Source organism: Zophobas morio, unplaced genomic scaffold, assembly GCF_036711695.1.
Source record: "Zophobas morio isolate AGI-343-1 ecotype UQ-CSIRO unplaced genomic scaffold, CSIRO_AGI_Zmor_V1 ptg000002l, whole genome shotgun sequence".
Classification (NCBI taxonomy): domain Eukaryota; kingdom Metazoa; phylum Arthropoda; class Insecta; order Coleoptera; family Tenebrionidae; genus Zophobas; species Zophobas morio.
In genome coordinates this window covers 8,147,035-8,164,610 of record NW_026972107.1, presented here as the reverse complement: position 1 = coordinate 8,164,610, position 17,576 = coordinate 8,147,035, and the positions used below count along the sequence as shown (strand labels likewise).

General features: G+C 35.4%; 5 protein-coding genes and 1 pseudogene across 9 annotated transcripts; all 6 read left to right on the top strand.

Annotated features, from left to right (window-relative positions):
* Positions 1 to 26: 26 nt before the first annotated feature.
* Positions 27 to 965, top strand: LOC135126855 (lipase 1-like). Its single transcript, XM_064053050.1, has 3 exons — positions 27 to 181; positions 233 to 460; positions 519 to 965. Exons 1-3 carry the CDS (start codon positions 173 to 175, stop codon positions 666 to 668), a joined length of 387 nt encoding a protein of 128 aa, XP_063909120.1. The 5' UTR covers positions 27 to 172; the 3' UTR covers positions 669 to 965.
* A 162-nt stretch (positions 966 to 1,127) lies between these two features.
* LOC135126830 (lipase 1-like) lies at positions 1,128 to 3,270 on the top strand. Of its 5 annotated transcripts, none has more exons than XM_064053021.1 (8): positions 1,128 to 1,302; positions 1,370 to 1,506; positions 1,565 to 1,872; positions 1,918 to 2,231; positions 2,279 to 2,525; positions 2,576 to 2,734; positions 2,790 to 3,017; positions 3,066 to 3,270. In XM_064053021.1, exons 3-8 carry the CDS (start codon positions 1,762 to 1,764, stop codon positions 3,216 to 3,218), a joined length of 1,212 nt encoding a protein of 403 aa, XP_063909091.1. In that variant the 5' UTR covers positions 1,128 to 1,302; positions 1,370 to 1,506; positions 1,565 to 1,761; the 3' UTR covers positions 3,219 to 3,270. The 5 variants fall into 5 exon arrangements, with proteins under 5 accessions (XP_063909091.1, XP_063909075.1, XP_063909084.1 ...); XM_064053039.1 differs by having other exon boundaries at positions 1,158 to 1,193; positions 1,281 to 1,302; positions 1,370 to 1,872; XM_064053005.1 differs by having other exon boundaries at positions 1,370 to 1,872.
* An 804-nt stretch (positions 3,271 to 4,074) lies between these two features.
* On the top strand, positions 4,075 to 8,003 carry LOC135122944 (uncharacterized). The gene is made up of 10 exons (XM_064047478.1): positions 4,075 to 4,173; positions 4,221 to 4,925; positions 4,973 to 5,057; positions 5,105 to 5,247; positions 5,294 to 5,369; positions 6,574 to 6,707; positions 6,758 to 7,474; positions 7,521 to 7,605; positions 7,654 to 7,796; positions 7,854 to 8,003. The coding sequence occupies exons 1-10, from the start codon at positions 4,075 to 4,077 to the stop codon at positions 8,001 to 8,003; spliced, it is 2,337 nt and encodes a 778-aa protein (XP_063903548.1).
* Positions 8,004 to 8,292: 289 nt separating this feature from the next.
* On the top strand, positions 8,293 to 9,673 carry LOC135122867 (lipase 3-like). Its single transcript, XM_064047377.1, has 5 exons — positions 8,293 to 8,376; positions 8,430 to 9,149; positions 9,199 to 9,283; positions 9,331 to 9,473; positions 9,524 to 9,673. The coding sequence occupies exons 1-5, from the start codon at positions 8,293 to 8,295 to the stop codon at positions 9,671 to 9,673; spliced, it is 1,182 nt and encodes a 393-aa protein (XP_063903447.1).
* A 314-nt stretch (positions 9,674 to 9,987) lies between these two features.
* Positions 9,988 to 11,427, top strand: LOC135141908 (lipase 3-like). Its single transcript, XM_064073536.1, has 5 exons — positions 9,988 to 10,108; positions 10,159 to 10,875; positions 10,924 to 11,008; positions 11,057 to 11,199; positions 11,256 to 11,427. The coding sequence occupies exons 1-5, from the start codon at positions 10,022 to 10,024 to the stop codon at positions 11,403 to 11,405; spliced, it is 1,182 nt and encodes a 393-aa protein (XP_063929606.1). The 5' UTR covers positions 9,988 to 10,021; the 3' UTR covers positions 11,406 to 11,427.
* Positions 11,428 to 15,391: 3,964 nt separating this feature from the next.
* LOC135126827 (lipase 3-like) lies at positions 15,392 to 16,862 on the top strand (annotated as a pseudogene).
* The last annotated feature ends 714 nt before the right edge of the window (positions 16,863 to 17,576 follow it).

Sequence of the window (17,576 nt, the reverse complement as noted above, 5' to 3'; positions counted from 1 at the left end):
TTAAGCTAAGCTCTTTTTTCAGGCATTTTTTAGATTTTTTAATTACCTTGAGATTCCTAAGCAAGGTGACTTATTGAGAACTAATACAGAACACATTTGCAACTAAAATTCGATTTTTGCGAACTTATGTGTGCAACATTTGTTTAGTGTCTGCGGTTACAATTATGATGAGATGCCTATGGTAAAAATTAGATATCTTCAAAAATAGTGGTTTTACTATGACCATTTCCAGGATATGCTGTCTCTAACGAGCTCACAATTTCCCTCTGGTACATCACTGACCAACTTAGAGCACGTGTTTCAAATGGTCCGCGCTGGCAACTTCAGCAAATATGACTATGGCATTCAGGGCAATAAAAAACAGTATGACCAAGAAAAGCCACCCCGTTATAATTTGTCTAAACTTACAGTACCCACAGCCTTGTATTATTCCAGTAATGTCTGGGCTGCAAACATTGCGGTAACCTAATATTATACTCTCAAAATTACAAGTAAAATTATCCTTATTTCATTTTCAGAACGTGGAGAAGCTTATTAAAGTTCTGCCCAATATAGTGAAAACTTACAAAGTACCTTCAGATAAATTCAATCATTATGATTTCCTCGCTGCAAAAAATATCGTTCGATTGTTGTACAACGCTGTTATAGACGAGATTCTAAAATACTAAAATCAAATATTTTGTATCATCTGTCTCAGAAGTTTATCCCAATGTAAATCATCAAAATTATTGTAAATAGCTGTCCAGATTTATATGTACGTACAATACAAAAACAGTGTGTTTGGGCACTGTACTTATGCTTACTGTCCTGATAACTCCTCGTCGTACAAATTTGAAATGCAAACTACCTTAAATTATTAAGTAGAATACATAAACGTAGTGCCTACATCGCGAACATTTTTATTATCTTGTTTCTATAAAATTTGCTATTCTTCCTTTTATTCACTCATGAAGTCATCCCGAAGAACGTCTAACTTGTTGTTTGCTTATATATTAAGTGATTTGTGTAAATTATTTATTTTTTGCTGAATGAGGTTTAAATAAAATTATCTATATCTATAATTATCTTTGTATGTATTACGATTATTGCTACTAAAATTATTATCAGCAGAACTTATGCGCACACTCTATGAAAATATCGTTACTGTTACTGTCGACATGACGAGAAGTTAAACACATGCCCTCATAATAAATGTTTGCAAATTTGTACATTTCACATTTGATGAAGGTGAAACTGAATTTGTTGTCCCATGTTTACCAATGTTGTATTTTTTTTTAAAGAAAAACTCAAGGCAACTTCTCGGTACGTATTGATTCTTTAGTTACATGAAAATTTGTAAGTTTTTTACATCTCAGTAATTATTTCAAAGATAAGATAATCACCACGAAATCCCTATTCACTTCAAAAGATAATTCATGACTATAAAACCCGACTGCATATGAAGCAAACACGAAAAACACATATATTTTATACGCCAGAAAAAGACGGAAGAGTGTTTTGTTTAGAGTGAGAATGTTTAAAGAGGCACGATAAACACCAACTATTTTAATTTACTTCCATTTAGCGGCCTGCTCCGGAACAGGTTGGTTATCAAATTTCAAGGTAAATCGGCGGCATAAATTGAAAAAGCCGATAGTTGACAGTAATGCAATTTACTTACATCAGCAAGTGTAAAAATAATACTTAGAGTGTGTAGTCGTAAACCAAGTGTTAATTAACAACCATGGATATTTAAAATCGTCACCAATTCCGTTGTCCACGATGTCCAAAAAAACGATCTTAGTACCTGTGATAATCTGCGTTCTTTCTACACTCAGTGTAACATATTTTAATTTTACACAAGAAAAACACGAATACGAGGGCCTAAAAGTTGTAAGTTGACACCAAATGAACGACACTTTAATGCAAAAAAAACAGGAACAGCTCATCGAAAAATTCGGGTACCCAGCAGAAGTCCACGAAGTGGTGACCGAAGATGGGTATATTTTAACACTGCATAGAATTCCCCATGGGAGGAAAAAAACACCTCAAGTAAGACCACCGATTTTGTTTGTACACCCATTTTCGTTGAGTTCTATGGACTATGTCCATTTCGGACCCAACAATTCTCTGAGTTTCCTGCTGGCGGAACGAGGGTTTGATGTTTGGATGGGAAACGTGAGAGGTACTACATGGTCGCGAAAACACAAAACACTCGACCCGGATAGAGATTCCGCTTATTGGGACTTCACGTGAGTGTATTCTAGCCACTGTACTATTTTTAAACATGCTCTTCCAGGTTATATGAACTTGGAATTTATGACATCCCTGCTTTGATCGATCACGTTTTAACAACCACCAACCACGATTCACTTCAATGCGTTGCTTATTCCCAATCAGCGTCTCTATTTTTAACTATGCAGTCAGAAAAACCACAATATATTGAAAAAATTAAACTGCTGACTGCTTTCGCTCCTGCAGTTTTTATGAAAGATCCAAAAAGTCCTGTTTTAAGATACTTAGCCGGTGCTTGGGAACTCGAAGAGGTGTAGTACCGATCAGGATAGCAAGTTTCGTAACGACATTTTTTTTCCAGAAAGTGTTGAACGCTCTTAGTATGCACGAAATATTTAATACGAATGGTGTTCTTGCCAGTTACTTCCGGTTTATTTGTAGCGGAAACAAAATTTTTGTGGATTTGTGTTTGCATCATGTATTCGTAATGTTTGGGTACAGCTATGACGAACTGGATATGGTATATATACAAAAAACATTTTGAAACTTACTCACTTCCTCCGTTGTTTTTTCAGAGTTTAATACCCTTGTTTTCTTTAAATACACCTAATGGTATCTCGCTGAAGCAGATGATACATACGTTTCAAATGATACAGACAGGTAACTTCCAAAAGTATGACTATGGATTAGAAAAAAATTTGGAATTGTATGGTCAAGAACAACCACCACATTATGATCTTTCTGAAGTGACGACACCAGTGGCACTATACTATGCCGACAATGATTGGGCCGTTAATATTAAGGTACTTATAAATAAATAAAAATTGTACACTAATTTGTTGGTATTTTAGAATATGGGCAAGCTTGTGCGAGCACTCCCCAATGTAGTGAAAGAGTACCAAGTACCACTGGCAACTTTTAACCACTACGACTTTATTAGTGCGAAAAATGTTGTTAATCTTCTGTATAACACCGTCATAGAAACTATTTTGGAATATCGTTAGGTCCACAAAACAAATAACTTTATAGGATTAAATAAAGTGTTACCAATAACAATGCTCATCAATATTTCAATTTCAAAACGCCACTCCCTTCCATTTCGTTACAGAAACAAGAATTAATATTTTTAAACAGAAAAAAATAATTAAGACACACGCATTGTTAGCTTAATTTGTTTATTATTTATGCCATAAATTATATCAAGGTCCATGGGTTACGGTTCTCTCAATAACTCGGGAATTGAAAATGTAAAAAAAAAACAGAAAAAAGCGTAGATTTGTCAAGGTTGAACCCACAGTATTGAAGAATATCTAATTCCAAAAAGTGCCTCAATAACTTCTCTGAAGTCTGAAAAAAGTTACCAAAATATTTTTATGATCACTTTTAAGTAGAGTTTTTGGTTCCACCAAAAAAAATGTATGTAATTTGTGCAAAACTCTTAAATTAAAACTCCTTGACCTTTGATCTAGGACAAAACGAAAGACAATAATCTTGCGGGGTACTAATTTTGACTAAAATTGTCCGATAATTTACTTGAACAATATTTAAAAATCTGTAATTACCTTTATGAGAGCAATTTATCACGTCTGAAATTCGTCGACGAAAATTTTTCAATGTTAAGTAATTCGTTAAAATTATACTCCTATTATTTACTAACGTGAATTTGCAAACTCGGCAAATTGTAATTATTTCTTCGCTAGATTAAATCTTCACTGAACCTAAAAGAATCCACTTAGGATAGAGTTAACACAGTATATATTAGTGCATGTATGTTTAAAATCAAGTTTTTTGCAAACAACAAATCCATTTAGCTGCAAGTAACCAAACACCAGTTCCTTGAAATAAATACTTATAGTTAAAATGGTTCCTAAACCCACCGTTTTGACACTCCTGACAATTTTGTTGCCGGTATGCAGTGCGTACAGGGATGGCATAAAGTCAGATATTGGTTTAACTCCTGTAAGTTTCCCCATATTTATTCCAAACGTACTTAAAAATAACAACAGGTCGAAATGATCGAAAATCACGGTTACGACTGTGAGACCCACTATATAACAACAGAAGATGGCTACATTGTGACATACTATCGGATTCTAACTTCATCCAACTCGACAAAGCCCACGATCCTAGTATTACATGGATTATTCTCGTCGTCTGCTGACTTCGTCAACACTGGTAACAAGAGCCTAGCGTTCATTCTGGCAGATGATGGTTACGACGTCTGGCTTGGTAACGCTAGAGGGAACGCTTGGTCCAGAAATCATACAACTCTAGACGTAAAAAACGACTCGAAAAAATTTTTCGATTTTAGTTGGCACGAAATTGGGTACTACGACCTTCCGAGTGCTATTGACTACATACTAGAAACAACACGTGAAGACAGTCTGATGTACGTGGGGCACTCGCAAGGTACTACATCATTTTTCGTCCTAGGAAGTACCAGACCAGAATACAACAAAAAAATTAAACTTGCGCATTTATTGGCTCCAGCTGGAGTTATGGAAAACTGTCCTAATCAAATGCTAATCAATCTGTCCAAACGTATTGACCAATTTGCGAAAATTCTGAAGCAGATGAAAATATACGAAGTACCATTAACCGAAGTTGTGCAAATCATAGGGTCCCAGATGTGTACTCACCAGCAATTACATTTAATTTGTGATTTTCTTTTTAATCAGTTGCCTATGATAGCAATAGACGCCATAGACAAGGTAACGCACACCCTGTTCGAAAAAAAGCCAAATTTTAAATATTTTAGGACGTACTTCGTGTAATTACAACCAACTTTCCTTCGAATGCAGCGATCAAGCAGGTGATGCATTATGGACAATCAATTAAAAACGGTATAATTTAATGTATGAAATTAATGATCTAAGGGGATCAATTTTAGCTAGATTTGCCCAATATGATTATGGTCCTACTAAGAATATGAAAAAATATGGTTCCGAGGAACCACCGATTTACGATTTTAGCAAAATTACAGCACCAGTAGCTTTTTACTACGCAGACAGCGACGGATTAATCTCTGTTGAGGTAAATGAGGTAAAAGTGTAAACAAAAAGTAACTTGGATGTTGTAGGATTCAAAAATAATGATCAGTCGACTACCCAATGTTGTACTTGACTATTTAGTGCCTAGACCTGGATTCACGCACGGTGATTTTCTTTTTGCCAATGACGTTGTTACTCTTCTCTATGATGAAATGTTAAAAATTTCTAACTCACAATTAAATATTAAATAAGAGAAATAAATCTACAAAATAGTTCATTTCAAATCACAATTCTGAAAAATGACGTCGGTACTGATTAGTCGATAAAAGATAGCCAGCATTAAGTATAAAAAAAATTATTTATTGTTCTTTTCAATTTTTTTTTTATTATGTACCACCTTGTGACTTTCATTCCCTTTAAAAAACAGCCTTAACTGACACATCCAATATAGTCCCGGTATGTATTCTTTTTATAGACACCAACTTCACATTTTTACTTGTAATTCGTAAGATTCAAATGATCGCAAACCATGGTTATGTAGAAGATCACAATCGTCGATCATCCTCAGGATATTAACAACAATGGTACTACCCAAAATAATCAGTACTTTTAGCCCATAGACTCACAGGCTCTTCGGCTTTCAAAAAGAAGCCTGACTAAGACGTCTGGGTACTACAAAAATTCTAAGAAGCGCAAAAGCCGGTACTTTTGCAAATTTTTCAAAAATAATAACCCCCTTGTATGTTAATCTGCAAATAAAACGTTTAGTTGACAAACTTTGTGTTTTTGTCTGTAATCCTGACGTTTAATGAAAATGTGTCAAAAATGACATATTTAAAGTGCGAAGTAATCCCGTAATAGAAGAAGTACTAACAGAAAACATGATATCGTATCTCAGAAAACGTATAATTATAAAAATGTTTACCTTTAACCTCTACTTTGGTACATAAGGTGATCTTCAAGATTGTATCTGCCACAAGTAGATCGATCTACTTATCAGTTAACAATAACAATATAATATTGTATAATAATAGTACCACATTTTTTTGACAAAAATATTTTTTTACTGTGTTTCGTATATCTTGCTAACTTTGGTGTGAACACTCCACGAAAAGTACGAAAAAATAATACACCTTTAAATTAAAGTATGCGTACAAATGTATATTACTCCTACAGTTATATTGTCCTTGGTGCTAAGGCAGAATATTATTATTGTATAACTTTGAATTTGAATACTATGTAGTACTTTTAACGTATTTTTTATCGACCAGTTGATATGAAGCACTTTGTATACAAATTATAACTTTATTAGTTGCTGATTAAATCAGTAAAAGATTACTTTCTAGGTCATAGTGTGATAACTTTTAATATAAACACCACTCTGGTACCACACAGATCAGAGTCTACTTCACCACCATGGCGCTTTTTTCTATCCTCCTAACGTTATGTCTTCTGAGCATTCACCAAGTCCTCAGCGACAAATCCGATATAGGTCTCAATCCGGTAAGTACTCCACCAAGTCAATCGTCTTTAATTTCCCCCCATTCCAAAAGGGTGAAATGGTCGCAAATCACGGTTACCCATCAGAAACTCACGAAATAACAACAGACGATGGCTACATTATAACATTGTATAGAATACCTCACGGAATCAACGACGATGGTACCGCCAAAAGACCTCCAGTTTTGCTAATGCATGGTTTCAGTGCCTGTTCTGGCGAATTCGTGTCGCTAGGTCCCGAGCGTGGCTTAGGGTATATTCTAGCAGACGCAGGGTACGACGTATGGCTTGCAAATGCACGTGGTACTGCTCACTCGAGAAAGCACATAAGTATCGATCCAGATCTTAACCCAGAACAGTTTTTCAATTTCACGTGGCACGAAATAGCGATTTATGATGTAGCCAATTCGATCGACTATATTTTAGAAGTAAACGGAGATGAGAGTGTGTATTACGTGGGGCACTCGCAGGGTACTACCGTTTTCCTTGTTCTCGCATCAACCATACCTGAATACAACAACAAGATCAAACTTGCAAACTTGATGGCACCAGCAGCTATTATTAAACACTATCCCAATACTTTCATTCAAGGAATTTGTAAGTACGTGGATCGTGTATGGGATCTTCTTCAAAAGTATAGGATATACGAGATTCCTTTGGTTGGGACGATAAGGGATACGGTGACTACTCTTTGTGTTAACTACCCGGATGAGGAATCCGATCCACTATGTGCGTTCATACATGATTCGATGCTTTCAAGGATCGATGAGGTGAGTTTTAAGTAGTACCGATTGAGATTTTCTAGAAGAATTTTAGGCGGATGTACCTGTAGTCGTATCAAACTGTCCTTCCGGTGCCGGTTTGAAACAATACGTACACTATGGGCAGCTGGTTCGAGATGGTAAGGTGTAGTTTAATTAGTCGTGGTACTACCAACTATACATTTTAGGAGGATTTCGTCAATGGAATTATGGAACTGAAAAAAATTTAGAAGTTTATGGTACTGAAAATCCCCCTGATTATGATTTGTCACTAATTACGACACCGGTTGCCTTTTATTACGCAAAAAATGACGGTTTGATTACTGTCGAGGTACGAATACTGTAGCAAATTGTTAAGCGTATTTTATCAATTGACTGATTCCTGTAGGATGAAAATACTCTAGCTGCCATGGTTCCAAATGTTGCTATCAACTATATGGTACCAGATGACTCCTTCTCACATGGTGCTTTTGCGATGGCTGATGATGTTGTTGAGCTGGTATACAATGAACTACTAGATATCATGTCACAGTATTAAATAAAATCTGTCAAATATTTTTACCGTTATTCTCGCGATACCCTAGATACTTTCCTAGAAACTAAACTAAAAGTGGAAACAAAAAATAACTAGTAGTTAGTACTACCCAATGCACTTGACGGTGATTTTTTTTTAACAAAGACGTTGGTACTCTTGCCTAAGATAAATTGTTAAAATCTCAAATCACAAGGACGAAAAATGACGTTAGTACTGATTAGTCGATAAAAAGATAACTAACATTAAGTGTTAAAAAATGTGTACATCATCCTTTAGAAACGGTATTTTCAATATGTTTCACTTCGCTGTTATTATTCTGGGTTTGTTTAATCTCCAAACAGCCTTAAGCGACCCATCCGATGTAGGCCTAAGCCCGGTAAGTACTCTTCTATAGACACCAATTTTCCATTCTTACTTCTACCTCGTAAGATTCAAATGATCGAAAACCATGGTTACGTAGGCGAAACCCACCAAATCATAACCGACGATGGATACATCCTCACCTACTATCGCATACCACACGGTATTAACGACGACGGTACCACCCAAAAACCGGCCGCACTTCTAGTCCACGGAGTCACAGCCTCTTCGGCTGATTTTGTGGCGATGGGTCCAGACCGCAGTTTGGCGTACATTCTAGCCGACGCCGGCTACGACGTATGGCTTGCAAATACCAGAGGTACTGCTTTTTCGCGGAACCATACAACTTTGGACCCAGATGTAGATACAGAAGAGTTTTATAATTTTTCGTGGCACGAAACCGGGTACTACGATCTACCGAAAGCTATTGATTACATCTTGGAGTTGAAAGGGGACGACAGTTTACATTACGTGGGGCACTCACAAGGTACTACAGCGTTTTTCGTTTTGGCCTCCACTCGACCGGAGTATAACCAAAAAATCAAACTGGCGTCGCTGATGGCGGGGGCTGCTATAGTGAAACATTACCCGAATATACTTATACAAGAGCTCTGCAAGTATATAGACAGAGTTGCGCTCTTGTTAAACAGGTACAAAATATACGAGTATCCTTTGGTTAAAGAAATGAGAGATTTTGTGAGTACGACTTGCGCAGATCCTAGCTCTAATGAAATTTGTGACTATATTTACAACATGAAATTTTCCGGGGATGGGTTTCGAGTTGAAGAAGTAAGTATGTTAGATTTTGTAATCAAAAGTGCTGTTAATAGTACCGTAGGAATTTTTGCCTGTTATTTACACCAATAATCCTTCAAATACTGGAATGAAACAATATGTACACTTTGCTCAACAAGTTAGAGACGGTAGGTGATCTTACTATTCTAACTTTTTTTGTATAGTGTTGTTTTAGGGGGCTTTCGGTACTTCGACTATGGTACCGAAGCAAATTTAGAATTGTATGGTTCTGAATCGCCACCAGATTACGATCTATCCAAAATTTCAGCACCGGTTGCTTTTTACTATGCAATAAATGATGGGTTAATAACAGTAGAGGTGTGTATTCAATCATGTGGTACTTAATCATAAAGCACGTACATTTTTAGGACGAACAAAAACTCATGAGTATGGTACCAAATGTTGTACACGATTATCTAATATCTTACGACCTCTTCAAACATGGGGACTTTCTCTATGCCAACGATGTTGTAGAACTGGTGTACAAAGAATTAATAAATGTAATGATGACATATTAATAAAAAACATGATATCATATCTTAATAAAAACAATTACAACCGAAAATGTTTACTCTTAATCTTTACTTAACATGAATCTTGAACTACGTAGACCATCTCACTCATCAGAGTTTTTTCTCTTGATATTCCATTGCATAATTTGTATACTATATAGGTACTACTTTTGACGTAATTTTTACAGACTAGTTGATATGAAACAATTTGAATACAAAGTATGACTTTGCGTTAGATTAAATCAGTAGTAGTACCAGAACAATGTAATAGATTACATTCGAGATGAAGGCTTGATAACTCTTTAATATAAACACAATCCTGATATCACACAAATCAAAATCTTCTTCTTCATCATGGCGCTTTTTTCTATCCTCGTCACGTTATGTCTTCTGAACATCCACCAAGTCCTCAGCGACAAGTCCGACGTAGGCCTTAATCCGGTAAGTACCCCAACAAGTCAATCGTGTCTAATTTCCCCCCATTCCAAAAGGGTGAAATGATCGCAAATCATGGTTACCCTTCAGAAACTCACGAAATAACAACAGATGACGGCTACATTATCACACTATTCAGAATACCTCATGGAATCAACGACGACGGTGCCGCTAAAAGACCTCCAATTTTGCTAATGCATGGTTTCGGGGTCTGCTCTGGTGAATTCGTGTCGCTGGGTCCTGAACGTGGCCTAGGTTTTATTCTGGCAGACGCTGGGTACGATGTATGGCTCGCAAATACACGTGGTACTGCTTTCTCAAGGAAGCACACAACTATCGATCCAGATCTTAACCCAGAACAATTTTTCAATTACACGTGGCACGAAATAGCGATTTATGATGTTGCCAATTCGATCGATTACATTTTGGATGTAAATGGAGATGATAGTGTGTATTATGTAGGGCACTCACAGGGCACTACGGTTTTCCTAGTTCTGGCATCCACCAAACCTGAATACAACAGCAAAATCAGAGTTGCAAACTTGATGGCGCCAGCAGCTATTATTAAACACTACCCGAGTACTTTAATTCAAGGGATTTGTAAGTATGTGGATCGTGTTTGGAGTCTTCTGCAAAAGTATAGGATATATGAGATTCCTTTGCTTGGGACATTAAGAGAAACGGTGACTACTCTATGTGCCAACTATCCCGATGAGGAATCAGATCCACTATGTGCGATGATACATGATTCGATATTATCGAGGGTCGATGAGGTGAGTTTTAAAAGTAGTACCTATGGAGATTGCTTAAGGGAATTTTAGGCGGATGTACCTGTAATAGTAACAAATTGTCCTTCCGGTGCTGGTTTGAAACAGTACGTACACTATGGGCAGCTGGTTCGAGATGGTAAGATATAGTTTAATTAATCGTGGTACTACCAACTATACATTTTAGGAGGATTTCGTCAATGGAATTATGGAACTGAAAAAAATTTAGAAGTTTATGGCAGTGAAAATCCCCCTGATTATGATTTGTCGCTAATTACGACACCGGTTGCGTTTTATTACGCAAAAAATGACGGTTTAATTACCGTCGAGGTACGACATTGTAACCATTTTTTCTGGGTATTTTATAAATTGACTGATCTGTTTAGGATGAAAATCTTCTGGCTAGCATGGTTCCAAATGTTCCTGTTAACTATATGGTACCAGATGACTCGTTTGCACATATTGATTTTGCGATGGCTGATGATGTTGTTGAACTGGTATACAACGAACTACTAGATGTTTTGTCAAAATATTAAATAAAGTTACATGAAATCGTCAGATATTTTACCCTTACTTGTCCTGATACGTGATATTTATTATTTATTATTATCTTATTATTATCTCACAACATCTAAATTAATTGCTCATATAAAACACGAGTATGTGATAAGATTTTAATCTTAAAAACACTATCAGCCAAATTTTTACCTCTTTTCCATTACTAGTGGTACTATCCCAGGCAACATGATGTCGTCTTTTTCACGTGAATAAATGGTCATCATTTACGTCATAGTGGCCAAAGATTTCACGTGATATTGACGTACCAATGACAGTCAAATGTCTCGTCCAGATGACGTCATTTTCTAACGAACTATTGACGTGATGTACTGACGTCTTAGAGTCGTCATTTTGTAACGAACTATTGACGTGATTTACTGACGTCCTAGAGACGGCATTTATTGTCCATTTTAAGACGTTTTTTATATTTTGATTTTTAGAAAAAAATGTGCAATAAATAAAACGCTGAAATAATTTTATATTTTTATATTGTTTACCTTAAATAAAATATTATAATTCGTTATAATCACCAGGTAAAGCCCAAAACAAAGTATATATTAATTAAAGTTAAAACAAATTAGTGTAAAAAAATTAAATTTAATACAATTATGTACAACCAACAATGAACTTCAATAAACAAATAAAAAATATGTCAATTAAACAAATTAAAGATTAACCACTCCTAAGAACACAAACAAATCTACATACAGGTAATTACGAGTATAATTAGCATAAACAAAAAAATTGGTCTAAAGAGTTTAGACAGTACTTCCCTCGCTGTCGGAAAAGAAGTCGGTTTTGTAGTTCCTGAGTAAATCAATAAAATAAATTTACGCATTCATTAATTTTTTTGAGTCACCCTGTATATGCAAATCCAAAAAATATGAATGGAGTGATAGATCACAAGTACAGACTGATCATATTTTGTACATTTTAGATATGATTTATTCGGCAAACTTTCGAGCTGACGTCATCAAGTTTTTGGAGGGGATAAGTAAATATTTTTTGACTAAAGATTTATGATGCTCTTTATAGCCTTAAAACATCTGCAACATTTCAAAGGATTCGGGTTAGCAGATTCAAAATTATATTTCAAAATGTTGTTTTATAATTTTGATTTTTTTTCCAAAAATCTGGACATTTCGGATGAAAAGTCAATTCGGAGTTGTAAACTACATGTGTAGGACTATGTTATTTTATACAATTTAAAACCCATTTACTATGTACAATTTTGAAGTGACGTCATCGCATTAGTGGTGGGGATGATTAGACAAATTTTGGTTAGCGTTTTACCATCTACATGAATTTCCTAATATAAGTACAAAATTTCACAACAATCGGTCCAGTACTTTCGGAGATTATCTGTCTATTAAAAATCCGGGACGGCAGACAGACGGACAGACGGACAGACGGACAGACGGACAGATGGACAGGCGGACAGACGGACAGACGGACAGACCGAAGGAAATGGCAGACCTATTTCTTTGTCTTCTAGGGGTCATGAAAGATCGAGAAAACGTAAAAGTAGAGAGTCGGCCGATGGACTCGATTACAATACTTCCTTTGCTTACGCTCGGGAAGTAAAAAAAAGGATAATGTACAATATATAATCAAAAATAAACGTTGCAATAAACTATGCTATTTAAAGAAAAATCAGTTTTAAAAACACAAAGAAATCTATTTACAAAAAATATTAAAAAAAAAACTAGAATAAAGGGGAAAGACAATTGAATCGCATTGTTGAAGTTACTTGATTGAAAATGCACTGTAAAACCACAGTATATGTAAAACTATCTAATGCACGACGACTTGACTGTCCCCAACACACAAAAAAGTACCGTTAAGAATTAATTCTGTTTTAACAATAATATCAAAAACCTAAGTTTTTTAAGTTTGCCTCAATTTATTGCACTGAAAAGAAAAACCCGTTAGAGTGCATGGATTAATGGAAATGCAATCACTTTTTCGTCTATGGGCAATAGCAAGCATTTGGCTATTATTAAATTTAAGGGATTACAGCTTGAAGCAGCTAAATATGCTAAATTTACTTGAATCTAATGGATAATCGTAAAATGGTTACATTGACAAAAACGTACAGCCTATCAGGAAAATCTCGTTGTCAGTACTGTTTACAATGAACCGAAATGTGTATGTGTAAATAGTAAGTTACCAAAAAGTATCGTAGTGTTACAGGCATCTACCTGGATATAATATCCAATATTATGTTATGTGTGTATATATGAATTCATTGTGTTTTTTTAACTTACAAAGAAATCTGCTTGTTCTAATATGCAAACATAATATTGTAATTAGTCAAAATTTGTTTAGGTGTGGTCTTGGCGGCATAACTTCTATTTTTGAATTCTTTTTCAGTTGTCAGATTTGATGACATTTCCATGTTGGAGATTTTTTCACTCGTTTCCTTTAGCATTTCTTTAGTTTCGCACATGTGTTTTGTATTTGTTTCAAATCTAGAATAAAATTATGTTCATTAGCATTAGTTCATAAAAAATTTGCAGTAACATACCTTTGCAATATTTTATAGCGCCTCATTTTCAAAAACATTCACCGTAAGTTCTTCATAATCAGTGGGAGTATCTTCAGTGATTAATGGTGGTCTTTCCAGCTTATCTGAAAAAACTGCTTTTATTATCTACGTACAGTTATCAAAAATAACAGAAACACGTAAAAATTAAAATGATTACTTTATTAGATATTAACTTACCTAGTATAAATAAGTACAACTCACACTGAATGGCATAAATTTTCACACAACTGCGTTAAAAATGAAGTGAGTAACGGATACACGAGAAAGTTTCGGTGGTTGAGAACCAACTGGAAATATTGGAATGCTTCACTGTGAAATGCAATAAACATAAATACCGAAAAAAGGGAAAGTTCGAATGCACACCCCAAACATCTGATGTGTATTGAATAGTAAATACGGATAAGAATAAATTTAATAAAACTGAATATTAATCACTCTCGAATTTTTTTGGTAACCGTCATCACTTCATAAACGTCTTTATAAAATGAAAATTCGACGAAGGAATTCTTCAAAACCTTGTCCCGTTTTAGGGACAATGGACAAAGAATTTTTATGATTTTGTTTGTGTCGTTGGGTCTTTTCGCTCAACCCAAGATGTTCTATTTATAATTTGCCAAGCAGGTACTTACAAAATAACACTCTCAGAGTAAACAAGTTTTCAGAAATAATTATTTCATTAGAAATTATTAGAATGAAAAAACTAGTCTTTGGTGTATTTCTAATAAAGCCGTTGTATTTTTTGCTCTAAATATAATTAAGCATTATGAAGGCCACTTTTTAAAGAATACGACGACCCACGTCTAATTGATCATATAATCTATAAAAAATGACGAAGAAAGGACGGCCTTTTGACGTCATTAATTGACGTCAGAAGTAAGTCATAAAAATCTCGTCAAATTCACGTGATTTTTTGGGCGAATGACGTCGCCGACGAGTTATGACCAAAAATTGACGTGAATTAGACGACAGTCTGCTGCTTGGGATGGTAAGTATTTAACTACGACAGAATTTTTCTGTACAGTACTTTTTCTCTATGAAGTTCTGCGGGATGACCAACTGTGTAGATTTACAGTACTACGAAACTTGTAAGGTACTATTGCTAGTTGGAAGAGATATTGATAAAATTGAATAATATCAGGAGATGCCAAATGCTACAGTGAACTAGTACTTGTAATAATAATACACTTTATTCGAACATCTCCTACATATCAGTAAACTCTTATATTATCGAGTGATTTCGTCAAGTGGTAGCTAAAAAAACATCTGCTATGACATTTCAACAATCTTTTGAAGATCGATATCTCTACAGGTCAAAGTGTGCCAAAATTATACTACAATAAGATAAACACTAACCTATTATAAAGCATAATATATAAATATAAACTATGATAAAATCATTTAATACAGTATTATCACAAAAAGCAAAGGAGCCTCGACTGAAACAAAGCTTCGTCATGGTTTCTGTACTATTGGCAACCCTTTCCTTACTGGTATCCCTCCAAGGCATCACTTCTGATCAATCAGATGTAGGCCTAAACACGGTAAGTACCATTCAGCACGACAATATCCATCTAACTACCCACCAAAGGTCGAAATGATCGAAAACCATGGCTACCCGTGCGAAAATCACTACATTACAACAGAAGACGGCTACATCCTGACCTACCAACGCATACCACACGGCAAAAACGATGACGGTTCTGGCCAAAAACCCGTAGTACTTCTAATGCACGGTTTATTGTCATCATCGGCTGACTACGTCAACATGGGACCTGATCGTAGTCTTGCCTACCTTCTTTCCGATATTGGGTACGACGTATGGTTGGGTAATTCTCGTGGAAACGCGTGGTCCAGAAACCACACCGATCCAGAAGTACTAGCCGACGCTGAGAAATTCTACGACTTCACCTAGCACGAAATCGGCTACTACGACCTACCAGCTGCTATTGACCATATTTTGGAAATGACTGGGAATGACGGGTTGTACTACGTCGGGCATTCGCAAGGGTGCACTTCCTTCATGGTTATGGGGTCAACCAAACCAGAATACAACGATAAAATTAAACTAGCGTCTTTGATGGGACCCGCGGGCTTCATGGAGCATCAGTCGAGCTCATTGCTTAAAGTTCTAGGTAACCACATAAACGAAATTGAAAAATTAATGAAGAAATACAAGTTTTTCGAACTTCCTGACCCCAAACTATTACAACAACTGGCTTTCGGTCTTTGCACTGTACCAGAAAACTATCAACTTTGTGTAAATTTCCTTGCGGTGGTTGACGGTGAGGATAGTGCTCAATTGCAACAAGTAAGTCAAGTGTTGTCATAGAAATTGTCTCATTTTACAATTTTAGGAAGACTTTGCTTTAATTCTTAGTAACGCTCCGTCCAATGCGGGTAGCAAGCAGTTCATTCACTATGGTCAACAAATCAAAAACGGTACTGTCATACTAGTAGTGAGGATCCAAAATCATGAAATCGTTTTCAGGTGGTTTCTTGTGGTATGACTACGGTTCAGAACAAAACTTAGAACTGTATGGATCTGAAACTCCACCTGCGTATGACCTATCGAAGATCACAGCACCGGTCGCTGCATACTACGGAAAAAATGATCACTTGGTTTACGCTGAGGTACTATCCACTAATAAATAATAGTTTTAGTTTGAATGTGTCATTTCAGGATGCAAAAACTGTCGTCAAGAGTGTTTCCAACGTGGTCAATGATTACGAGATACCATACGAACTCTTCGATCACCTTGACTTTATTTTTGCTAAAGACGTTGTGGATCTGCTGTACGTAGAATTAATTAAAACGATGCAAGCGTATTAAGTAACACAAATACAAAAAAGTGTGTAAAATTTGGTTTAATAAATCAGTCAAAACATATCTATAGAAATATTTTTTCCTGGAAGTGATTATGGTAACGTCCGGGAACCAATACTGAAAGAGTACCAAATGGTACCAACTGGGATAATACAACCTGGACTCTTTATTATCGCAAAATAGATCATATTATTATCGGAAATGTACATACTATTAAGATCATTTACCTCTTAATTCAGTTTTTTAGAACAGAGAAACGTAAATCCTAGGACTTCCACGTAAATCCTGATCATGTGACCAAACTTAACCTCACCTCTCAACCATTTTTACTTAATAAATGTCAATTAAACGGTTGATTTTTCCGAAAGATAACTGATAAAATATTTACATTTATCTCATAGAGTATGTATAAAAAAAAAAGATAAAAACAAATAACATTCGTTATTAAGTATTTGAAGATACGCATCAAAACAAATATATTTTTTATAACCACTTTAAATATTAAATTAAATTAATGTTGGGAATTATCATCAATTAAAAAATTGTACTTTGAAAGATCCGCTACTAAATTTACTTTAAAAATTCGTCAGAAATATAAACAATAATACAACATAGAAACTGTGAGTGCAATGAACTAAGTTATGATCGTTAATTTTATATTGAAGGTTGTAAGGTTGAATGATCATAAGGTTTATAGTTGTGGTTTAATTGTTTTCAACAAATAGTGATAATGTCATCTAAGTGTCCCAGTTGTAAAAGAAACTGTAAAGATGGATT